The sequence below is a fragment of the Diachasma alloeum genome, unplaced genomic scaffold (genome assembly GCF_001412515.2).
Source record: "Diachasma alloeum isolate Michigan unplaced genomic scaffold, Dall2.0 Dall_scaffold_00302, whole genome shotgun sequence".
Lineage (NCBI taxonomy): Eukaryota > Metazoa > Arthropoda > Insecta > Hymenoptera > Braconidae > Diachasma > Diachasma alloeum.
This window is the reverse complement of record NW_021680441.1, coordinates 1,019,648-1,045,814: the sequence shown is the minus strand read 5'-3', so window position 1 is coordinate 1,045,814 and position 26,167 is coordinate 1,019,648. Positions and strand designations below refer to the sequence as shown.

General features: G+C 34.7%; 2 protein-coding genes across 9 annotated transcripts in view; one reads left to right on the top strand and one right to left on the bottom strand.

The window, feature by feature from the left end:
- The window catches only part of LOC107039635 (DNA repair protein RAD51 homolog 4), a 5,341-nt gene extending 1,842 nt beyond the window's left edge, over positions 1-3,499 (top strand). For 4 of the 5 annotated variants that reach the window (XM_015259358.2, XM_029126206.1, XM_029126207.1 and 1 more), the window contains exons 2-5: positions 594-761; positions 1,322-1,431; positions 1,579-1,789; positions 2,941-3,499. In XM_015259358.2, the coding sequence (XP_015114844.1) occupies positions 618-761; positions 1,322-1,431; positions 1,579-1,789; positions 2,941-3,411 (936 nt within the window). In that variant the 5' untranslated portion in view covers positions 594-617 and the 3' untranslated portion in view covers positions 3,412-3,499. The remainder of the gene's footprint in view (positions 1-593; positions 762-1,321; positions 1,432-1,578; positions 1,790-2,940) is intronic. The other variant, XM_015259359.2, reaches the window with a different exon arrangement.
- On the bottom strand, positions 3,491-26,167 carry LOC107039634 (tripartite motif-containing protein 2). Of its 4 annotated transcripts, none has more exons than XM_015259355.1 (10): positions 25,868-26,167; positions 24,280-24,622; positions 11,943-12,105; positions 10,233-10,610; positions 9,181-9,616; positions 8,117-8,547; positions 6,883-7,065; positions 6,637-6,765; positions 5,514-5,652; positions 3,491-5,128 (listed from the first exon to the last, which is right to left on the bottom strand). In XM_015259355.1, exons 2-10 carry the CDS (start codon positions 24,297-24,299, stop codon positions 4,890-4,892), a joined length of 2,118 nt encoding a protein of 705 aa, XP_015114841.1. In that variant the 5' UTR covers positions 24,300-24,622; positions 25,868-26,167; the 3' UTR covers positions 3,491-4,889. The 4 variants fall into 4 exon arrangements, with proteins under 4 accessions (XP_015114841.1, XP_015114842.1, XP_015114839.1 ...); XM_015259356.1 differs by having other exon boundaries at positions 24,280-24,511; XM_015259353.1 differs by lacking the exon at positions 25,868-26,167 and having other exon boundaries at positions 24,280-24,819.

The window sequence follows — 26,167 nt, the reverse complement described above, 5'->3', positions numbered from 1 at the left end:
TCTCTCTAAGAGTCTAAATGCTGGTCACAAAGACCAAAAGACTATTCGTCGCCTAATGAAAGAACTCACTGTTCTTTTCCCTCTGAAATCATTGCTTATGTTTATGTAAATTGTCAGACGACTCTGGTGCCCTCCACGTCGATTCGTTTTTGTAACCGTCATTTCTAAGTTGAATGGATTCTATGAATTTGACCCAATAATCCAACACCTCTCTATCGGACTTATTTCTTAATCTTTATTCAAAACGCTCTTTGAAAATATGTTCAGTTTTTTTCTACTTTCTTTGATTGTACAATCATAATTTTTAGGGACCTCCTGCGTGATGTTAAATCCAATGAACATTGTGATATATTTTACATTATGAAGATGGAAAAACAATGGAGATAACATTCGAAAAATAATCCACACGGGCCTTAAATTCTCAGATCAAATAAACTTGCAGTCTAAACCAATAATCAGTACTAATATATTATGCTGTATTTATAAAATAACGAATGTTTCCTAATGAAATGTCTATTCAATCGTGTAATTTCTTACTAATCGATACTTCGGCCGAAGAATTTTTTTTTAACCGAATAAATTTTTATTTGTAGGCGCCTACAGAAAAGTTGTAAATAATGGCGAGATTGGGAACGGTTTCGATACCACAGTTGAATGCAACGATTGTTAAACAATTGAGTAGCAGGAAGATATTCACTGTGGATGACTTCATCGCTGAAACGACTGAGAGCATGACGAAGATTACAGGATTGGCCTATAAGGTTTTATCTAATTATATCTAATAATATGTAATGAATAATCTAAAAGTAAAAAGCTTGCATGATTTTTCTTTCATTTTCTAATTTCAAATTCAGAACATACATAAGTGATTTTTCACGTACAACGACTCGAAATATTGCTCATCAATGAATGAAAATGCAGCGCAAAAAACATTTGAAAAAAATTTACAGATAAGAATTTCCTTAAAAAAGTGCTGAAAAGAATAATAAATATAGAGGAATCTGTATCTCTTGATTTTTGTGTATTAAAAGTTAAAAAAAAACTGAGTGTAAACTCTTCAAAATTTCATCTATAGAAATCAGTGAAAAAGTAATAGAATTTTGATGAAATTCCGCTATAATTTAATTGTTCTTAATATATCTTCGATTGTTTCAATAGTTTCCTCTCTTCCCTAGAAAAAATAGAAATTCAGAGGAGAATTTAATTGTATTTTATTTCACTTCTATTGAATTTTTTCATTCGTAACTTCTGGACTCTGCAATGTTGTGACGAAAATTCGCCTTTCTGTTCATTTTGTACAACAGGACATTTTTTTCTTTAGGACATTTTGGCAATTCGAAAAGAGATTGTTTATAAACATGGAGGAAAAGTCAAAAATACCCTACAGTCATTAGATGAGGAGAGAGAAAGTGTTTCTACTGGAATTCCGAGGTAATGCATATGAAAAAATTTAATAGGAAAAACTAGAATTTCTTGGAGAAAACTCTAGCTGTTAAATTTTTTTATGCGTGAAATTAAGCATTGACGATTTGAATCGTGAGAAGAATTCATGATTATCGTTCTTTTTTTTTATTGCAGTTTGGATATTTTGTTGAATGGGGGGCTACATCCAGGCCAAATGTACGAATTCTGTGGAACATCTTCGTCCGGAAAAACCTCCATTTGCCTCGCAATTTCCACGAATGTAGCTTTGAATTCAGATTTCGTTGTTCATTATATCGATTCCAAACGAGATTTTTCATCATCGAGAATTCAAATGATCTTGGAGGAGCGTAAAGTGAGCAATGAGGTATAAAATTTTTTTAAAAATTGTGTTTCATTTTCAAATTTAGAAAATTGTACGTGGCACCCACTTCCTCCACCTCGATTGAAGATTTTTCTTTCCTTACTCAAAGTGACTATTTTTACCAAACATATTAAAAAATTAGACTGGGACTCGGATCCGTTCTATCAGAAAATATTTTTTTTCAAATTTCGCTTAAAAATTTTTTTCCCAATTTCTCTTTTTTTTTCATTGCAAAATTCATTATTTATGGTCTATAAAATGGTTGATAAATAATGAATTTTGAAATAAAAAACCACTCTAATTTGTTAACATGTATCATAAAAATAGTGACTTTGGGTGAAGGGGGTACCACGTACAATTTTCTACTTTGTTGGTGATTTTAAAGCATTTCCGATAACGTGAGCTAATTGCCACCATGCTCAATCGAAAGAATGGAAAATTTCCATTATGAGAATACTTATTGAAAACCCGAAAAAATTGACCTGGGCTGAAACGCAAAATTTTGGCAAAACGTCAAAACTCAAAAATTAACTTTGTGGTCGTAAGAAAATTTGAAAAAAAAATTTTTAGACCTTTTGAATGTTAAGAAAGCCATATAAGAACCCCCAACGAAATTAAATTTTTGAAAGTACAATAATAATCATAATAATTGATTTCCTTTCGTACATAAATGTCTTTTTTTGTGCATTTTTGAAGGTGCAAAACCATACCAATAATTGGCGAAAACACCCATGTAGCCGATTATGCTTTTTACATATGTGTACGTCCACGTGAAAAGATCCCACTTTGTCGCATTTATTTTGAGAGATATTCGCGTTTTTGTGTTCACACCTTCCATTTAAACCAATGTTAAACTGATTTTTCTATCTTCTCTACCGACGTCATTTTTCATACTATCGTGTTAATTTTGGGCTCAAAATGTGAGAAATCTCACTAAGATTATCGGAATATGTAAGTCCAAACCGACAAAGTGGGCCCTTTTCATGTAGATGCTCACATATATTCATTAAACTATGAATTTCTAAAAAAGTGGAAAAGCCATTCACTACAGAAAAAATAACCAAAGTACTTGGATATCCTTAACGAATTTGTCTACACTTTCATTAAATTAAAACGATTGAAATTACGTAAATTCTCCTCAATGCGAACAATAGGAAGTAGCGAGAGTGATGGGGCAAATAAAATTGACGCAAATCCAGAGCCTTCCCGAGCTATTCTCAACCCTCTACAGTTTAGTATCAGCGAAGGATGATAAACTGAGGGTGATAATAATAGACTCTTTGCATTCGCTGTTCCACGTAACAACAGACAATTACGAGTCACTGTATTCCCTGAACCATTTATGGAACATCTGCAAGTATCTGGCTGACGAGTGCTGTCTCTCAGTGATCACAGTCAATGCTGTAACCCAATGGAGAGAGAATGAAAGTCTCCCAGTAAATGGTGCAGAGACTTCTACAATTATCAAACCAATGCTGGGGAGGTTTTGGAGAGGAGTTCCAAACACGAGGATTTATGTCGAGGAAATGGGTAATGACAAGAGGAAGTTGACGATCTGCAAGAGTCATGAGCTTTCGATTGGCAAAAATGTTGAAATTAAAATAGTAAATTCTGGGATCATATGAATATGATATTCATTTGGAAATTGATTTTTGAAAGAATCCACTTGTTTCTGTGACAAGAGAAATAAAAACAATTTTTCAATTCCTATAATTGAAGCTCAATTTTTATTTACAATCGTGACAATTACTATTATATTACATAGCGTTGAAATAGGGCACTATTACAAATAAACACAGTCCATTAAGTATGAATAAACAGCGATGACTAGATTAAACAATACCAACAAGTAAAGATTAATTTTAATTCTCCTATCAGTCAGTGAATTTTATATTTCGAATTGGGTTCATCTTTTTTTGTTCTCCTTTCGTTTAAATTTCTTTGAGACACTGATTCATGCATTGGAGTCTACTTCATTTGCATTGCATACTATAAATGGGAATGTCGATAACTCAACAACAATTTCTTCAATATTCGAAAACATGTTCACATTCATCTATCAGTGTCAAAAATATTCCTAGGTTTTACGAATCTATCAAATTACAAAAAAACCCCCTAAAGTTAATTTTAAATTTAAGAAAATGAAAATTACATAAAAAATGACTGGAGTCATGATTGTTTAAGTAGTACTCTGCCGAGTAAGGAACAATAATTCTTCTAACTACACGTGTCGACGAAATAAAAATGATCTCGATGCCAAAAATTAAAGAATAACATCAAAATTAATTATTCACCGCCAAGCGAAATTAAGATGAAGACACAAAAAATATTTGATGATTTTTTTTGGATTTCGAGAGAAGAACATCTTGCAAAAATTGTCAACATCCAATGGAGTGTCAATTATGCAACGATTTCGGTAACGAGTGATTCCAGGAGAATATGTCAAAAGACATTTTCTGTAGAGAATTGTATCAGCTATCTCTCTTCAGATAAAACTCAAAGAGCAAGAGGAATATACATAAAAAAATTACAAATGTGTGTAAATGACATTTTTGGCTCTCAAATAAAAATTTTTGTGTTCAATCGCTTCCTTAACTGAACAAGAAAAAAATTGCTACGACTAGTTATCATTTCATACACAATTTACAGTCTGACAAAATTATGCAAAACAAGTTATACATTTTACTCTTCACACATTAATTAATTCTGTCTACACTTCCATCTAATCCAATTTGACATTATTCATTTATCCCGCAAACGAGTCATTTTAGAATAAAATGTCGGGAGATTTTAGTGCATATAATTCCCTGAGTTAAAAAAAAATGGAGACAGAACTAATTTCAATCAATTTTTTGCGTTCGTTTTTCTAAATTTCTCATAATTTTTCCCATCCAGCTGTGACCTTAATACTGTAAAAAATAATATATGTACAAGCATTTTCTGTTTATCCATGAAAAATAAACTGAGACTCTGCAACGATTAATCATTAATAGGACGGTGTAGTCTAAGAATTCACATGGCATGTGACGAAAAAAGAATGACAGAAAAATATCATCAAATGAGGAACAACTTTGTAAGTTTGTATTGCTTAAAAAATGGCAGTTTACCAGTATCTGTACTTTTTAACACACGCATTGCCCCGATCAATCACTACGAGGTGGTTGTCTTTGAGAACAGATATACCAGCTGGTCTTCGTAACTTTGAGCTGTTGGAGTCAATTTCAGTCAGTATTCTACCACTTCCAAATTCAATCACTTGAATTGTGCTGCTTCGTTTTCCACTGTATGACGCAAGGATTTTGCCGTCTGGGTCTATGACTATTCCACCATATTTTCCTTTACCTGGAATTAAATAACAATTTTTTACAAATTTCTTTTCATTTTTTTCTCTCGTTACTAATATTTAAATTTTTTTATTTAACCAATTTTTTGTGACAATTAGTGGGATGCTAGAGATAATCCACAAAATGAAATAATGCATTTGTTGATTAATTTCTTTGATTCGTTAACAAATTAAAGAAACAATCAACAAGTGCATTATTTCATTTTTCTCAACATTCCTCTTAATTTTTCAGGATTTTCAAGTGTTTTTGAATAATTAAAAATTATTATAATTATCAAACTTTGTTGAAAAGTACTAAAAAAATTGATATTATAAACGAGAGAAATTGATATTAATTTTGTTTTTAATCATAAGATCATATTTGTGATTATTTTGATAGAATACCTTTTTCTCCAGCTTGAATCTCCTCGGAGAAATCACCTTTCGCAGAAAACACTTGAATTCGCAAATCAGCAACTACAATTTCGCCACCAAGACCAAACGTTACTGAGCTAATTTCGCTGAACATACTTGGTTTTCCCACCTGGAAGGTTCGAAGATTTAAATTAATCCAGAGTGTTAAATAATAATACCTGCAATTAAATAATAAATTTTTTACAATTCATTTTTATGTTTTCTCTCATCATTCCCCAATATTTTTTTCCTTAACAATTGTTTTTATAACAATTATTAAGTAAGTTAAAATTTTTGAAAAAATGTGTACAATGACAATTACGAATTAGTATTTTGAAATTCGACTCCTACATAGCTAATTTCGTTTTTTTAAATAAAGAATTGCACCATTCATGAAAAATAACCCAGAAGATGTCTCTGAAAAAATCAAGAATATATTTTAAATATTGTAAGGATTTTTTTTTGCTCATTTTACATGAATGGCGCAAATTTTTATATTAAACTAAACGAAATTAGCTGTGTAGGAGTGTAATTTCAAAAAACTAATTCGTAATTGTTATTTAGTCACTTACACATTGTTTGAAAAATTTGGAAAAAAACCTCTGGAACTCAAAAAGTGTGTGGCACAATCGACCAAGAAAAATCGGTCAAGTAGTTTCCGAGATCTAGTAATTTCTCAACAATGTTTTTTCCTCAATAACTCAAAAACTACGTGACTGAATTGAATTTTTTCAATGTCAAAATATTCTGTGTGATAATATTTACCAAATTAAATCACAATATTGTTATGTAACGAGGTAGGGACAGCTTGGTAATAATCGGCATTTTTCGTTTTTATGAGAAAATCGTTCTGTGCACGATAACTCCCGAAAAAATTTGGATTGGACGTTGCAAATTGATGAGATTGTAGCTCTTACGATATTACAAAACGGCCGTGGATCTACTCATATAAAAATCCTCTCCAAAATAATTTCCTAATATTTTTCTCAACATAAAATGTCTCTAAAATGTCTCTAAAAAACTCCCTTATCTCTCTCCCCCCAAAGACATTCAGAAAAACTAATATAAACTATTATAAATTAAGGAATTATCCAATGATGGAAAAAAAACTCACTTGAAACAGGAACTTGCCGTCTGAATCAAACACATATACGGAATATTTCCTATTTGGTCCACTCTCAGATCCACTGTCAGCAACTAACACGTGGCCATAGCTCCGGTCTACAGCCACGTCGAATGGTGTCTGCAAAAAAGAGAAAATAACATAAATTTTTTCCCATCTAAATTCCAGGAAGTGAGGAGAAAATAACGATGACAGTAGAACGAGGAGTGCAGGAAAAAGTATATCGTGTGAACAAACCTGAAATGCATTGTGCGTAAATGAACGAATTGTGTCTCCGTGTGTACTCATTTCCGTAATTGTACGAGTACGCCAATTCGTTACGACTAGTCCCTGCTCGGATATGGCAATTCCTGTGGCACCCTGTCGGGCTAAGCCTTCGTTAGTTATGTGTCGTTGAAACTCTAAATTGCTGTCGAGAACCTAGAAATTTAATGGAACAAACTCAGTTATTATTGACTGTTTAAAATGAATGGTTATTTTAAATTTTGTAGGGGAGAGTGGGGCAAAATGAAACAGTGAAAAAACGACTGTTTGATGCAATTCAAGCAAAACAAATTTTTTTATTAGATATTTTTTTTATCAACTTCTTTTATTCTTGGGAGTACTGATGAGAATAACAATTTTCCATTCAGTAGAATGGAAAATTATTGAGAAGTTTTGACGGGCGAAGATTTTGTCAATGGATTAATTAAAAGATATATCTACAGATATATCTTATAACATTCTCTTCTAAATCCTCTAATTTCAAAGATATTTGCACCAAAAAGTTCTTTAAATCCTTTCTTTGATGAATTTTCCCAAATCTGTTTGTAATTTTTCATTTCTGGGATATTTTTTAAAAAGAGAGCCTCAGGACGAAAAAAAATTTTTAAGTATTAGAGAATGTCATACCCTACGAAAAACGGTCATAATAAAACTTTTATAATAAATATGGTATTTATTTCTGTATGTATACCTTCTCGGTTCTTTACATTTTGTGCCCTTCCCAATCCCCCTTGAGATATCAGAAAGTTAATATGAATACACAAATTATCGTTAAGTTTGTGTGAAATCGGCAGTCTAGTACTATTGATAATAATTAATTTAGAAGAGCCAAAATAACCCAGTCTTCTGAGTAAATGAACTGTTTGGAATTAGGAAGAAGATTAAAATACAAAAAAAATCTCGAAAAATTAGAAAAAAATAAATAGAAATTCCGTACCCAATGTGAAAATTGTCGTCAGTGTCAAACTTTTGACAACCGAAATGGCGTGTTATGTCGAAACCCTAGTCTAATGACAAACTATTGTTTAAAAAAATTATTGAAGGAAGAATTAGATGGAGAATTTCTGACACTCAACAAGTTAGAATTTATGGGAAAAATGATTAATGAGGAATAATTTTTTGAGGCTTTTTGAATTTATGTTTCCTCGTCTCACTCAATGACTCAACTCGAGTTTATTCAAACTACTTAAATCCACAGTTTATTCACCTTGATTCGTGAATTCCCAGAGTCAAGAACATAGATAACATCATCATCATCAACAGCGAGAGCGACCATCTGGTAGAATTCGTCCCTCCCATGTCCCATCTTCCCATAAACCTTGATAGGTTCGTTGTGCTCGGTGGCATTGAAAAACAGGGGATAATCCTTGATAGGTCTTTCAAAGACTGACAGTTTCAAGCAGTACCTCGCCGGGAGGGGCGGTCGAAAATTGATCTCGTAAGTTCCGTTATCGAGGTCCTGAACCTGAGATTCGATGGACTGACTGTTGGACGACTGCTGATCGGCGTACGTCAACTCGACGCCGATGGGATCACCCCCGGCATTCCTAGGGTGTCCATGATAATCCACAGTCTCAAGTATCACAGCTGTGTGTAATTTTGCTATGGCCGTTTCTTTAAGACTAGCTCTGCACAACCCTGAAACATAAATCAACAAAATCTACATTAAAGATTGATTATATATGTCTAAAAACGAATAATTAGGGCAAACAAAAAATTATTACTGGTCACTTGCCTCGCACACGCTGAAAATGTTAAAAATAGTCTCCAATTTTTGAGCTACAGTTTTTTTTTCAAAATTTGTGAAAAAATATATGCAATAACAATTACGACTTAGTTTTTCTTTGATTCGGCATCTAAACCGCTAATTTTGTTTTGTTTGATATAAAAATCTGCGCCATTCATGTAAAATCGGCAAAAAAAAATATTCTTAAAATATTTAAAATATATTTTCGATTCTTTCAGAACCATGTTTTCGTAACAAATTTATTCATATTCAGAATTTTACCATAAATCGATTTCATGCTTAAAAAAAGGTTTCCGAAAGTTTAAACAATTTTAATTATTTATTTATAACCAACGAATGTTTAAAAAATAATAATTCTTTGCAAAATGAAATTTGAATGACACTGAATATTCATGATTTTTGGCAAATTTTTCTCACACAATTTGATTGACAAATTTGATGATTGAAAATAGTTGAATCTACAGTGTGGTCTGTATCAAACTGTAAAAGATACTTGGATATCCTTAAAGAAAAAAATAAAGTACCTGGTAATGTCGTGCTAGATCGTACACGGCCAAGAGCACTGAGTGCCTTCTCCAGTTCCTCAATGGCATCGTTATGATTAAACTCAGCAGTAATAAAAGCATTTTCCCTGGGTTCACTGAGCGCCACAGCTGCATCCAACTGATCAGTCAGACTGCCAATCCTCTGCGTTATGTTCCTCACCTCCACCTGATACTGCAGCCCCTCGCACTCACGCTCCACCTTGTTCTTCTCGGCCTCAATGAGCGCGTGCTGCTCCTCCAGCACTCGCTTTTTATCTCTCGCAGCTGCTGTCACACCTGCCTGCAGCTCCTCGCGTTTCTTCTCTATTTTCTTTATTATTTCGCCAAATTCGGCGTCTACCACGTTCAAACATCGCTCCATTGCAGCGTCTAGACGTTCGAGCTCCGTGCTGACGGATTCTTGAGCCTGTGTCAACTGGCAATTACAATTTTACTTGATTCATTCGATTTTAATTCGTTGGAAAATCAAGATTTATGGAAAAGAAAATTAATTAAATATTCTTTTGATCATTAACGAGGCGAAAATGCAATTTTTATACCGTGTCTGTAATGTATGTATGTGCGTACGTATGGAAATATGAAATATGCCATAAAAAAATAGAAGAAGAGAATAATAGCACAAGCATTTGTGAAAAAAGAGAACCCATTCGCAAGAAATTTTCAATTTATTAGTAGCAATAACAACTCATTTATAAAAAATGCAATTCAGTAGCGAAGCGGTAAACTGGGTTAAGTCGATTTTGACTTTTGATCAGTTTTTGATGAATATCTCAGAACCTAAGAGAGATAGCAAAATTTTTCTCATAACCTTTTTTGTAGAGCCAATTAAGGGCCATAAAAAGTTCCCGACAAAAATTTTTCTATCTCTTTTAGAGTCCGAGATATTCGTCAAAAACTGGCCAATAGTCAAAATCGACTTAACCCGGTTTACCGTTTCGCTACTGAATTATCCACTTGTTTTTCATGGAATTGATGTTTTCAACGTAAAATTAGTAATTTGCAAAGAAAAAAAAATGCATAAAAAATCTTACCTTCGAAATACATTCATTCGCCTTATAAAGTAATATCTCAGACATTCGTTTGATGGCGATGCTGAAGGGGATAATCGTATGCTCAGTGCAGCCTGGTGATGTGCCAGCATGACTGCCCCCAGTGCATACAGTGCAGAAAACAGTATCACAAGTCTCACAGAACAATAACTCCTGATTGATATGCACTGAACACTTTGGTATGACTTCGCGTCGCTGTCGAGACATGAGGTCCAATAACTGATTGACGAGAAATGATGGTGGCAGTGCTGGTACACCACCGCGTGGTATTGTGATCAGCTCTCGGCATATTGGACACCGGAAGTGGCCGGCCTCACGTGTCTGGGAGGCTGCGATCCTCGTTAAGCAGTGCAAACACACCTGCAATTATAATCATCATCTGTAATTAATAATCATGACCAACAATCATTTTTTACTACTGGGTAATTGATAACTATTTTTTTTCGGTGAAGAGTACAACCTTTTCAAAATATTAAAATTCGAGGACGATTTCGTTTGTCCAAATTAGTCTCAGGCCATAATTAACGATTTAAACCGCGTCTTAACTGAATGTCACAAATTTAATGAGAACAGAGAGAAGTTGTCCTCGAAGATTAATCTGTATTGCAACTCCGAAAATAGTGAAATTCTCCGAATCCTTAATGCGGCGAACCATGAAGTAGTGATGGGACTTCATTTTTTCCTCTCTAAAATTGGCCAAATGTGGCATTGTTAAGAAATTATCGAACCCTGTGTTATAAAGTTCCACGACTGCAACACTAACATCAAGGGCAGAAAACCACACTAATATTTATTGTTAAACTAGGAAAATCATATTGGATAATTTAACTGTTACATAAAACTGATTTCTCTTGTATTCTAATTATCGAGTAAAAAACACGTCTGTCAGACTCCTCTCTCCGTTGTGAGGAGCTATGTAAGCTAAAGCAATGAGTAAATTGAATTGAATTCAGTAGCGAAGCGGTAAACCGGGTTAAGTCGATTTTGACTTTGGGTCAGTTTTTGATGAATATCTTGGAATATAAGAGAGATGGGAGAATTTTCCCATAACCTTTTTTGTAACCCTCAATTGGCTCTACAAAAAAGGCCATGGCAAACAAATTTCTATCTCTTTCAGATTCCGAGATATTCGTCAAAAACTGGTCAATAGTCAAAATCGACTTAACCCGGTTTACCGCTTCACTACTGAATTGAGTACAACCTTTTTGATAAGTTTGATCAAAAAGGCCGCGTGTTATTTCCTGTTTGATTATCTGGATGATGTAAATGTAGACAAATAACAGAAAAGACTAGAATAAGGCCCGGCCGCATTATCTACGGAACGTTATCTAAAGTTATTTTTTCAACTCACAAATTTCAACTCGATGCTCCGTTACTCAGGGATACTCGACAATTCTGAATTTAGATTGAAGCCATTGGGAAGTTACTCTTGTATTGTACATAGCATAGTTATTTTTGATAATAAATTAGCAATATGCTTCCGAATGGTCATTTTGCAAATCATTTCCGTCAATCATTTATAATTCATTGTTTGTTTCATTTTATTAAATTGAATAAGAGTTGCTTTGACTTAATTTCGCCAGATTTTCAATTTGGTTCAAATTGAAAATCAAATCATGACGTTTCACTATTTTATTTGATGTTTCCTTCGGCGTCGGTGACTTTGAAATTGATTTATTCATACGAACTCACCGTGTGGGAACATGGCAGAAGTTTCGGTGTATGTTCACTGCCATCGTAGACACATAGACAAGTGCCGCAGGTCAAAAAGCTCTCGTTGAAGTCCTCGTAGTTGATACTAACGGTTTCTACGAGCATCGAGCTCATACTGACCATCCTCTCACCGAGTCGAGTCCTTTAACAAACATGAGCAATCATGAGAGAAAATTATGATTACGCATTTATATCAGTGTAACAATTTCTTCAACTAAATAATTTTACCGACCGATACATTCAATTTCTATATTAAACGCTATTTTTGCGGTCAATCTTAGATGTTATTAAGCTGTAAATTACATGGAAGGCGGGATGCTATGTGCAATCCATCGAGTTTCCGGATCCCTATATGGGAGGAATAATTCAGTAGCGAAGCGGTAAACCGGGTTAAGTCGATTTGGACTATTGGCCAGTTTTTGACGAATATCTGGGAATCTAAAAGAGATAGAAAATTTTTTGTCATGACCTTTTTTGTAGAGCCAACTGAGGGTTATAAAAAAGGTCATGAGCAAAATTTTGCTATCTCTCTTAGATTCCGAGATATTTGTCAAAAAATGGCCAAAAGTCAAAATCGACTTAACCCGGTTTACCGCTTCGCTACTGAATTGAATAATTAACAATGTACAAATTAAAAATTCGGCGGAACACGCATTCGAACCCAGTGGGATATGATCCCACATTTCCACCTTTGGCTGACGGGTGCTCTACTAACGGAGGCTTTTCCATGTAATTTATACCTCAATATTATAACACACGATCTATGCGCGCGCGAGAGCGATAATCTTTGCAAATTACTAATTTTACGTTGGAAATATCAATTCCATGAAAAACAAGTGGATAATTCCATTTTTTTTTATAAATGAGTAGTTATTGCTGCTAATAAATTAAAAATTTCTTTCGAATGGGTTCATTTTTTCACAAATGCTCAATATTATAACACAAGGTTTATGCGCGCGCTCTCGCACGCGCTGATCTATTCATTTGTTGAAATGTAGAAATGGAATTCATTGAATTTCATTTTCTCATGAATACTTTATAAATATTGATAATGAATCAAAGAGAATTCGACTAATGATTGAAGTGAATAGCGAAGTAGAGTAAAAGAATTCTATACAGAATTTTTCATTTTCAATTAATTATCTTCAATTTTTAAAAATAATCGGTCTCCATAAAAGGACAGAATTTATTAATTTCACCGATAATATATATATGCATGTGAAATATATATATTACACACGTGAAAAAAAGAATCGGAACAAATTGTGGAAAAATCTATTCATCATTTGATGAACCTAAAACTAGCGGAATATTCGTCAGCAGAAGATTCAATTTAGGTGATTTTTAAAGATATGAGAGTCAAATAATCNATATAATACGTAAAAAAAAAATTACCTCTGAAGAATTTGAAATTATGTCACTGAAGAATTTGATAATGCCGCGTGTTTTTTTTGTGAATAACTTCGTGTCACATATTGACCAATCAGAATTAAGGATTAGCGGNCATGAATACTTTATAAATATTGATAATGAATCAAAGAGAATTCGACTAATGATTGAAGTGAATAGCGAAGTAGAGTAAAAGAATTCTATACAGAATTTTTCATTTTCAATTAATTATCTTCAATTTTTAAAAATAATCGGTCTCCATAAAAGGACAGAATTTATTAATTTCACCGATAATATATATATGCATGTGAAATATATATATTACACACGTGAAAAAAAGAATCGGAACAAATTGTGGAAAAATCTATTCATCATTTGATGAACCTAAAACTAGCGGAATATTCGTCAGCAGAAGATTCAATTTAGGTGATTTTTAAAGATATGAGAGTCAAATAATCACATGTGCAAAAAAGTGTGTACATGATTTAAGAATATTTGTACACCTTTGGATGTGCTTAAATCGCAAATTCTGTTGGTGAATCTTTCACTAGTTTCAGCTTCATCATCATTTGGAGATATTTGTGGACGTCCGCATGAAAAGGGACCACTTTGTCGATATGGAGTTATGTCTCTGATAATATTTATAACATTCCGCACATTTTGAGCCCAAAATGATCCTCAGAGGGTGAAAAATGACGTCGTCGGAGCAGATGAAAAAAACACTTTAACATGAGTGTAAATGGGAGTTGCTGAGACAAAAACGTGAATATCTCGGAAACTAGAATCGACAAAGTGGTCCCTTTTCATGCGGACGTACACATTTATCCTTTTTTTTTATTGGTAAGTATCAACCCAAATGGCTATTTACAAAAATAAATTTCATACAGAGTACAAAGAACAACGGGATATGGGTGTAAATAACATTTGATTGATCAGTTGTCAGGTTGTCGTTCTACCATCAGATTCTTATTCTATTCTTTTTAACAAATTGATGAATAATCTTTAGTGGTTCTAGGTCCCTTGCAATCAGGAATGCAGCTATAGTGAACGGCCTGGGGCACCTATGTTTAATTAATCTTTCATCCATTTCTTTTCGGACTACCTCGGAGCACTCCGGGCATTCCCACAAGACATGGTTTTATCCTTTTCTTATTGATTAAATTCATTGTGAGAGGTTGTGTTTGAATGTGTGAACACTCAGGTAAATCCCGGTGAAAAACATTCGGGAATATCCCGAGTGCTAAAAAAGGAAGACAATTATTAGCTCTAATAAAACTTTCCTTCCTGGCTCCTCTAATGACTGTTTAGTGTAGCAGAAAGTTGAGCTAACTACTCATGTGATAAATCTCTTTGGTTTAGGGTGTTGTATGTAACATCAAAGAAATATAACAACTTTCTACGAGTTATATTTTCAGACTGATGTGAAGATTACTCTGGCTGTTATCGGAGTAGACGTGATTTATGATTTTTGGGGGATTTAACGGTGTTGACGGTTTTAGGAACACGTTGAGAGGTAAGAGGTTTAACGTGAAACGTCAAGAGATATTTTTCGTGGAGACTCATCTCAGCTAGGAAGAAGTCTCTTGATGTTTCCTGATGATGTCCATTTATTTGTCACGCGGAAAGATAAAAGTAATATTCTTTCCCTTTGTAATGAACCTGGACTTAGCTCAATTGGTAAATTTATTTGTGTTGTGAAAATAAAAAACAAGTGGGGAATTGGTTTCGATACAGCATAGTCCATATATTTTTGCTAATAAATTAGCAATTCCCTTCCGAATGGAATTTCTGTGGCGATGTATTTTGAATTGGCGTCAATGATTCATTGAATTCAACATTGCACCAACGTTGGTTGCCATTATTAGCTCAATGCCGGCGGCCAAACATTGCCGGCAGTGAACGTTACCTTAACGTTGGCAGCCAACATTGCCCCAACATTGGCAGCTAACATTGCCTCAATGTTGGTTGCCAACATTGTCTAATTGCATCAAACAGTCATTTTTCGACTGTTTCATTTTACCCCACTTTTCCCAATAATAATAATAATAATAATAATAATAATAATAATAATAATAATAATACAATGAGCTAAATTTGCTCATCAACACTCGGCCAGCGACGTCGTTATGTCAGATTTTTAATGTTATAATTTGTCATATGATGACATTTTCTGAGGACATTTTGAGCATGGCTACTTCTCAGATAATGTCAAAATATGACATTATCTATTCAATAATGACATAATGGAACGTCTAATGTCATACTTTGACAGATTCTATCATACTCAATGCCATAATCCGCCATCAACTGACATTTTTTAACAAATACAAATAAAGTGTCCATTTTACCCCACTCGTTCCTATATACATGCACACATATACGTATGGACACAGTCTAAAAATTGTATTTTCGGTCATTTTGGATCATAATGGATCAATATAGGGGAGGTTGGGGTAAAATGGACACTTTTGACTTTTTTAAAAATATTAATGACGGGTTGAAATGTTGATGAAATTCAATCATTTTTTTTTTCAATACAAAGAACAATTCTTTCTCTTTGTGATGAGCCTAAACTGAGCTCTATTGATACATTTGTTTCTGAGTTATGAATAATTTTAAAAAAGTCTAAAGTGTCCATTTTACCCTGCCCTCCCCTAATCCAAAAAATCCAAAACTTAAATTTGAACGATTACAATGCTTTCATTCGGAAGCAAATGTCGAAAATAATAAAAAACGAACAAATTATGACAGATTCCTGAGAAATGTGATAATAAATGACCAAAGCGACATTTCACTTGAGTTATTGTTTAAATCATCGACAAAAATTCGTCATGCTATGTAAAAAAATGTTTAATATGGCGAAAAATATCATCAGATCAAATGATGTGAGGGAACTCCCAGGACAGTAGACATTATGATAAATTACAGCAAATTCTGTGGAAATTCGTCAAATTATGACAGATTTTCCGATAAATTACGACATTGTATGATGCACCTGTTCCAAATTCACGTCATATATTGTCAATTTCTGGCCAGAAATGTCGAATTCGGGGATATTATGACAGCTTCTGACCGACTATGACATAATCTGAGTAAATTTCCACGCAAAAATCCAACAGAATTTGAGATTTTCCATCAAAATTCGACGGAATCGACACGATTTCCCCGAGGAATGTCGATTTTCCCTCTACTCTATTCCCCCAAACCCCTGTAAAAACTAACCAAAAAGCATCAACTTACTGAATCGCCAGCCTGAGAGCCTCCATGATCCCCAGCAGTCGTCACAAACCTCCAGACCCTCACTCAATCTGAGACCCTCTCCTCTCACTTCACCGCATCCCATGCACGAGTCCCTAAAACTTCACCTCTTGACCCAGAGACATGTCACGAATACCAAAACTCAACTAACCACCCAACAACAATGCCTCTACCTCCCGAGAAAATCACGTTTGCCTCAGCCTCTTCCTCATCCCTCCGCCCGCGCCGTCGTCAAGACCCACAAAACTCCACCAGATCAACAAAACAGAACAGAACACAACAGAACAAAAACACTCAGCTGAATGTCCTGCTGCATCCACCCGCCATTTCCCCTCGTATTTCCCAAATAAAAACCCCTAGAATCCCCCTTTCACAAGCATCACAGACCTCTCACGCACTCCCCCAACTGAATATCACACCAATAACCCTAAATCCTAAACAATAAACCTATTTTTTCATTCTTCCCGACGAGACTGGAGTCAACAACACTAGAAGTGATGAGACAAACTGATAATGCAGTCTCTGGTGCTGGCTCACTCGCGTCTCTTGTTACTCTGTGTGTGGTGGGAATGTGACTCTACCCATTGGCCCGAGACATTCGTGAATTATGGGGAGGGGGATGTGCGATGTACGTAGCCCCTGGTATAGAACAGAACAGAACAGAAGAAAAATATGCGTTTTTTCCCACAGATTCATAGAAAATTTACGTTTTTATTTTCTATATTTTCTTTAGAGCGCAACACCAAATGATATGATTTTACCTCTAATCATTACGGCACAATTCATTATACCATTTAATTCGGCACAATTTATTACAGCACATTTCATCACAGGAACATTTCAGTAGCGAAGCGGTAAACCGGGTCAAGTCGATTTTGACTATTGACCAGTTTTTGACGAATATCTCGGAATCTAAAAAAGATAGAGAAATTTTTGTCAAAACCTTTTTTGTAGAGTCAATTGAGGGTTATAAAAAATGTTATGAGAAAAATTTTGCTATGTCTTTTAGATTCCGAGATATTCGTCAAAACATTCGGTTTACCGCTTCGCTACTGATTTCATTACAGCACATTTCATCACAACAATAATTCATCATCATATTTCCATCATCACAATTTGAATTAAATGCATCGTTCATATCACGATCAAAAATCACGGCTGAATCGTGGCAGCCTCGAATTAATATGTCAATTGATGAATCCCGCAATAATAAAAACTTCCGTAATGAACTGTCCATATGATGAAAAATGCTATAATGAATTGTCCCCGTAATGACTTGACCATATGATGAAAAATGCTATAATGAATTGTCCCCGTAATGACTTTTTGTAATGAAATGTGCCGTAACATTACACGACTGTAATGGATAGAGGTGATACCAATAATATGGCACAATGACGATTCCTTTGGTGCCACGATTTAACATGTTTTCCGTACCATTTTTTTCTCAGAATTATGGGAAAAATAATGAAAAAAAATCTATCTCCATTATTTCGCCTAAATCATTTTCGATTTTATTTCTACCTTTTCATTTGCTTTTTGGCAAATGAAATAGCATTTATTCCCGTGTTGCCATTTGTAACGTGACATTTTCGTATGGGGGTTAAAAATGCCTATTACCTTCGCCCTCCTTCCTCTTCCTCTAGTTAAACTATAAAATACAAAAATCTATAGGCGCCAGGTAATTTTTAGCCGGAATTACCAAACCGGATGATTCTACAAAACCAATTCTAATTCAGTAGCGAAGCGGTAAACCGGGTTAAGTCGATTTTTACTATTGGCTAGTTTTTGACGAATATCTCGGAATCTAAAATAGATAGAAAGATTTTTGTCATGACCTTTTTTGTAGAGCCAATAGAGCGTTATAAAAAAAGTCATGAGAAAAATTTTGCTATCTCTCTTAGATTCCGAGATATTCAGCAAAAACTGGCTAATAGTCAAAATCGACTTAACTCGGTTTACCGCTTCACTACTGAATTGATTCCAAAACCTCCAAAATTTACACAAAAAGGGAGAAAACTAGATTTCTGGGGAAAGGTATAGGCTTAGGCTGAAATAGCATTTTTCCGGGCTGCTATGATGGGGTTTTTTACTCGTGTGAAAAAACCACATCGATATCGAGAAATTGAAAAATGAGTAATTGCAATAATAGTTGTCCAATCGCTTTGAATTTTTGTTTCCCAGGTATTATTCTATATATATATATCTATTGCTCAGGGGTCATGCTGTCGAGGCGATAGTGTGAGGGGCGAAAAGGGGGGGGGGCCGTTGGATACAGGGTTAGGAATGGTAACTTAGCATCTGAATTGGAAGACGATCGTACGTGATACCTATACGCTATTAATGTCGTGAGTAATGATTGACGACGGAGTTGAGAAAGGAAAAATTATAAGTCAGGTTTTTTTTCCATTGCATGGTGCAATTACGCTATTAGGGGGACTGTTCCATCGCTGGTGATTACGGGTTAGCTCAAGGTCGGGGGAAGTGGGGATTCCCAGGAGTTTGTGAGAATTTTTCGAGGTAATTCCTTTTTTAATTGTTTCATTTTTTAATTGGGGGAGAGTAAATGGAGTTCATGATTTTTTTATTTGAGGAGATTACGAAATTGTTTAAACCGCTTTTTAATTGTTCAAATTTGTTTATCCAGCGAGAGCTTGGGATTTTTGTGAAAATTCGCCGAATTTTACTTCAAAAAATAAGGAAAAAGGGGAATTTGGAAATTTTCATGCTTGCAATCTCAATAAATCTTAAATTTAATCAATCTGTTGCCCATTCTTTGGCCGCGATTCACGCAATACTTTGCATTATGGCGCATAGTTTGATATGCTTCGTAGAAAATTCTGGAGCTTTGTGGAAAATTCTAGAATATTCTCGAGTTTTTGAGAATATTTTTGAGATTTCTACGAACTGTGAGGATTTTCTCGGGTTTTGTAGAAATTTCGAGGCAATCCTTTGGTTTTACAGAAAAATAGAAAAACAAATTTCCGTCGTATCTTCACGGAAAGTTCGATTTTCCTCCCCAAATGACGGGGGGAAATTGGCTTATTTCATTCCTCGGATTTCTACTGTTTTAGAAGATCCTCGGAATGACATAACCCACATTTCTCCCTTTCATTTACAGAGAAAAATCGAACTTAACCGTCCAGTTGTGGCGGAAAATGTCGTGTGCACCGAGGAAGGACAACAGGACATTCTAACCCGCGTATTGTGTGGATTACCGCCCGAGGCGAAACCGAGGGTGGTAATCCCTACGTGGGTTAGAATGTCCTGTTGTCCTCCCTTGGTGCACAATATACTATGGTGTTACAGGAAATTTGAAACAACTCATGAATTTTCTAGGAAATTCTCAGATTTTCTAGAAAATTCGAGGAAATTTTTACGTTTTCTAAAAACGCCGAGGAAATTCTTGAATTGTCAAAAAAAAATTTTTTTTGTTCCAATTGAGCAATTTAATTTCAAATTCTGATTGACTAGCTGTGTGGCCCGACTTCGCCCGGGCAGAATAGGAAAAAATTGAATACCAGAATTTTTGAGAATTACTGCAATTGAAAAAAAAATACCTCGATGTTTTCGACTTTTCTCGAACACCCGAGAAGTCAAGAAAATTTAAGTTTTCCAAAGAAATTGACGAAATTCTCGGATGTTCTAGAAAACATTGAGATGTTTTTTGTAATTGCAGGAATTCTGAAAAATCTTGGTATTCAATTTTCTTTAATTCTGTCACACAGCTAGTTAATAACTAACTGCATTCTATTAATATTTGTTACATTCGTAGAAAATCTACACGTAGGAAAAGGAAGAGGGAGAGCAGAGAAAGAGAAAGGAGCCCCCAGAGAGTTGATAAAAATTCCTGTGTTGGACTAATAATCTCTTCTCATGATGATCACTCAATTTTCTAACGAGAAAGAATTAATCGATGAAAAATTGATGATCCTCATAAGTTTCTAGATGACTCTCTGAATAAATAAAAATGGTTTTGTTGAGATGTTTATCAGCTGTTGTTAATTAATTTTTGGTGTTTAACGGTGGGAGAAAAAATTAAGTCCATTGGGGGGGAGAAGAATAACAATGGGATGATCGCTATCTGAGGAAAGTGGTCTCATATTATTTGTCGACACGGGGTATGATTCAGTCTTGTTCGTTTAATGAGTATGAATAGACTTCAGTTGAGTCGTTGAGTGTAAGGAGGAAAAATAAATTCAAAAAGCTTAAAAAAAATTATTCCTCATTGATCATTTTTCACACGAATTCTAACTTTGATGAGTGTAAGAAATTGATCCATCAAATTCTTTCTTGAATTATTTTTTTCAACAATGGTCTCTCCTTTGACTAGGGGGTTGTGACATAACACTCCATTTCGGGCACGCAGAAACGTGAATTATTAATTACAAAAGTTTGGCACTGACGATGATTTTCATTTTGAGCACAGAATTTTTATTCATTTTTTCTGATTATTCGAGATTGTTTCTAGATTTTCATCTTCTTACCTCGAAAAGTTCATTTTCTCATATGGGAGCATGGGGCAAAATGAAACAGTGGGAAAATCTCGTCATCTAAAGGAGATAGGACATTTTTGAAGAGGACCTTTTTTGTAGCTTGTAAAATTCTCTACAAAAAAGGTTTTTATGAAAATCGTCCTATCTCCCTTAGATCACAAGATTTTCTTGCTGTTTCATTTTGCCCCGTGTTTCATTTTGCCCCACCGTCCCCTAAGTCTCGGAATTATTTTTGCACTTCTAGATTAATGATTATCAATGAGGGAAAACTGACGATTGACTACAAACTGAACAGCAATGTTTCTATTCATATTAACTTTTGTTTGGAATTTATTTCCCATTTTGATGTTCAAAATTCAAGTCATGTTTATACTACTTTAATGTCTGAAAATTTTATGAGTTCTATTTCATTCTTATTTGAGCACGAGTTCAAGGGGTTAATTAAAATTATTAATTGTGTGGAATTGCAAACAAGGATGATTTTGAAACTGTTATATTTTTCAATATTACAAAAAAAATTTATGTAAAAAGTTTGACTTTGAATTTAGGCATGATTCAACAGAAATTATCGAATAAAAAAAATCTATTAAACGTCCATTTGAAAAATCTGAATTGTTTATTAGAAAAACAATAGCTTTTACGTAAGCAAATGATAACATTCACTGTCGTCATTTGATAGTCCAATCGCAAATTCCTTCCATTTAGAATTAATAATTTAATTTGAAAAACCTTTTAATTTTTAATTTTTTTAATTCATCAATAGTTTTATTGTCCACATACAACATTTCTTCCGACATAAATGAATAAAACCTCCATCGCAGGATTTTCTGGATTGATAAATCCCCTCACTTTCTCAAAAGCCGCGGAAATGAGGAAAGAAAGATCTGAAATTTACGACGGTCTGGAATTATCTTCCTCATGCATCCTCCTGAAACGCGCAGTTATCACTTCCAAACGCACGTAAACAGGTTCCGATATTCCGTCTCATCGTTGCGATGTTTATGTTCTATTTATACGCCACCTACAGAGGTAAAAGGCCCCTGGAAACAGCTGACTTGAATGTCACGCCGACGGAGACGATTCGTAGAACTAACGTTTTATATTTCGTAATTCGAATGTGTGAATCAATCAATGAAGACTTTCTCTAGATTCCCTGAATAACACCAGTATAACTGGCATTAATATATTGAAAAATTGCGATGATAACTGATATTTCTTAAATGAAAGATTGAAGTATCCGTATGAATAAATGAATGAATAAATCTATCGACACAAAACTGATGCTCTTTTATAAAATGACCAAAAATGTTTAGTAATTGACCTTTGGTTAGTGATGTGTTACGTATAAAATGACGGTAAATTGACCGCTCAGATTTGTCCGTTGCATTCCTATTTGAAACCCTTATCCGACTTTGATCCTCATTCATAGCGGATATCTGGCCCTTGAAATCCTTATGACCTCGACGCTTAAGGGTGCCAAGTGAATTTGAAAAAAGATTCAAAAAAAATTTTTTCTTTCCCTCCATCATTGGAGAATATGTATTCATCCATCCGACGAAATTTCAAACCCGCAACCGGAACTAGACATCGAGAAAATAAATGCGGAAAATCCTCTATTTCGCGTGACGAACCTCGAGAAAGCATGGGATCAAATGGGTACGGCGGGTTGAAATATCTCTCTTATTCACCCCGGTACCCCATTGTTTTTTGTCGCCATCACATTGAACACATCATTCCCCATATCTTCAAATTTTTTCAAATTTTTCTTGAGTTCCTAGGGGGTTGAAACGTTCAATTTAACCAAAACTCCATGAGAGGCCGTGTATAAGACTGATTTTCTTTATTCAATTTCTCGATATCCATAAGTTCAAAAATTTTAAAATTGTTACCGCACCTAAAAAAACCTTATCGCACTAGAAGTGCACACGGGAAGGGGGTATTGCGTGTGGACTATCACCATCTGTCTAATACTATTAATTTAAAAAATTATAACTTTGTTGGTGAATGTCAATTTTCAAGGTCATCGCCAAATTCACTTGGCAGCCTTAAGACACTTATCAGACTTCTGACCATTATCTACAAAGGACATCTGGCTTTGATCTCTATAAACGCTGAATGTTGTTGATAGAAGTTTCTGACCCTGACGACCCTTACGAGTCTGATCCTTATGACCTTTTCGCCCAAGTCTCATTTTTCATTCCGTCAAGGAAATGCCCAAGAGTATGCTCGAACTAAAATTTGGGCATACTCTTTAACTTTATTAATACACTAGATCTGTGCGCGCGCTCATCTTTTTGTTGTGAAAATGAAGAAATCGAATTTATTAAACTTCATATACTCATAGATGTTTTATAAATATTGATAATGACTTAAAGAGAATTAAGAGAATGAAAAGAATGAAGAGTGAAGCATCAATGAATAATTTTTAATCTTCCATTAATTCTTTTTTTTTACTTTTTAAAATAATCTGATTAAAATCTGTAATTGTCGAAAAATCAGGGGAGGGTTATGAATTGATTTCCTGGAGAACTGAACAAATTTCTTGAATTCTTCGGAAAATTTCACAGTTTTCCAGATAACCGTAGATCACAGATTTTTCTCGATCTGTTCTCTCGAATATTATTATTTGGGAAACCGAAGAATTTTCGTGAATTTTGTAGAGTTTAGAATTTATGTATGAAAATCTGAGAAGCAAGAATTGATCATTTTGGCGTGTGATAAATATGAAAAAATTAAAATTTGGGAAGTGAAGAATAATTTGTGAGTTAAAAAAATTTAGAAATACTATGTTTTTTTTCTCATGATCAACAATTAGGCAATTTAGATATGTTTTGATATAAAGATCAACTTCACACATGAAAAAATGAAAAATATGACGCAGAAAAAATTGTTGGCATTTGAAGAATTTGAAAATACCAGGTTTTTTTTCAGCGACTACTTCACGTGACTCATTGACCAATCAGAATTGAGGATTAGCGGTCAGGCAGTTTCGAAATATTTCGATATAAAACAGCTTCACGTTTCTTTCATCTCTAGTAAATAGGATTTTTTGTATTTCTTCAATTTCTCGTTCAAATTTTTTCATTTACTCATTGTTGACATCTGTAACCACTGTAAACACAGGTGTCGTTGAATAACAACATGATTAATAAAATAAATTAATATAGACTTACATAAAAGGACAGCAGCTCATGTAGTTTTCTTGATTTCTTCCCTATCACCGAAACTGCATCCGAATAACTCCCACTTCAGATGGATAAACTCACGTCTTGATTAAATATTTCGTCTCCAGAGATTCCCCGTTCTTCTCTTTTCCGTTGTCTCCTCTTCGGGTTACATTTCACAGTCTTCTTTGTTGTCGAGGGGGATTCTTATCGTATAAAGAACTGTAGAGTCTCTCAGGTACTATATTGATTCAACACACGTATCTCAAGAAGGCCAGGTGTTCTTATGCAGGTGGTGAGAACTTCAAAACACCGGCACCACTTATTTAAGCTTACTAAAATTGTAATTTATCTGTTCATAACAATGAATAGTTCTCTTTGTTTGAGGGAAGGGATTCTTGAGGATGTCATGGATAACATAACTCATGTGTGAAAATTTGAATAGAAAACGTTGGCCTTTCGCTTAAAACTCGTTTAGTGAAATTTTCACGAAGATTGCGTACAAGTGCGTAAAAAACACTTTTCCGCACGCACGCGTAACACATCCTATTTTTTGTGATACAAGAACTATGCGCGCGCTCTCGCGCGCGCTGATCTATTCGTTTGTTGAAATGAAGAAATGAAATTCATTGAATTTCATTCTCTCATGAATACCTTATAAATATTGATAATGAATCAAAGAGAATTCGACTAATGATTGAAGTGAATAGCGAAGTAGAGTAAAAGAATTCTATAAAGAATTTTTCATTTTCAATTAATTATCTTCAATTTTTTAACATAATCGGTCTCCATAAAAGGACAGAATTTATCAATTTCACCGATGATATATATACATGTGAAGTATATATATATATTATCCCGCTTCGGGGGAGGAAAATCTGCCTTTCTGACTACGCCGTGGCGAAAAATAACGTTTTCTGTACTGCTTCTCACGATTTCTCGTCTGGGAATTGGTATTACATACTTCCCAAACTCGAAAACTTGAAAATCACTACAGAAAAATATTGTTCCTGGGCTGTTGCGATGGGGTTTTTTACTCGTGTGGTTGGCCAGTCCTCGCCTACGGTTCGGAGGCCAACGCCACACGAGTAAAAAAAAACCATCGCAACAGGCCGGAAATAGTATATTTCGTAACGAGTGCAAAAAAGTGTTTTTTGGCGAGTGGGAGGTTTAGATCACGAGCCGAAGGCGAGTGATATATTCCCACGAGCTAAAAAACGGGAATATCCGTTCTTCTTCGAATGAATTGTGGCAACGGCGCGCTCAGATTTATATAACGTCACAGCACCGTGATGCGAGTTACAACGTCGGGCAGTTTCACGCGAGTAACGAAGGGTTAAAAACGCAAAATTAAATGAACCTATGGCATAAAAGCATATTCGGACCCCTGAGACCAAAATTAGTATTCTAATCCGAAAAATTGGAATTTGGAGATTAAAATGTTTTCATTGGAAAGCAAAAACTAAATTTCAAGATTTTCTCTTGGGATCCCTATGACATCCTCAAACGCTGAACATTTCCGAGGCATGCGCAGCCGAAATAGGGTCAACTCTTCGTATATAAACACTTGACTCGTATTCGTAAGGACTCCACTTACGAAGAAATTCGTTATATTATCCAACTTATCCAGTTTGAGCCGAACAGTTTCAAGTTTTGTATTTTATTCACTTCAGATTCACTTCAGATTCGCACGAGTCAGCTAAAGGGCTGCCTGCGGTTGTCAGTGGACTTTTAGGGGCTTTATTTTGATTTCCGAGAGAGTCATGATTTTGTGGAATAGAGCGAATCGCGGCCATTGGAGAACTGAGGGTTGCGCGAGCATCCCTCAACGATATGTGTGATGTTTTCGGTTGGTGGTCGCGAGGGGTGGGATTCGCAGTGAAGTATAAGGGTAGGG

Coding starts and splice junctions, on each gene's coding strand:
- LOC107039634 (XM_015259352.1), bottom strand. CDS start 16,618: ATGGAGGCTCTCAGGCTGGCGATTCA. Junction 9,617..10,232: donor CGAATGAATGTATTTCGAAG/GTAAGATTTTTT, acceptor TGTAATTGCCAG/TTGACACAGGCTCAAGAATC. Junction 6,766..6,882: donor TTACGCACAATGCATTTCAG/GTTTGTTCACAC, acceptor TCTTTTTTGCAG/ACACCATTCGACGTGGCTGT.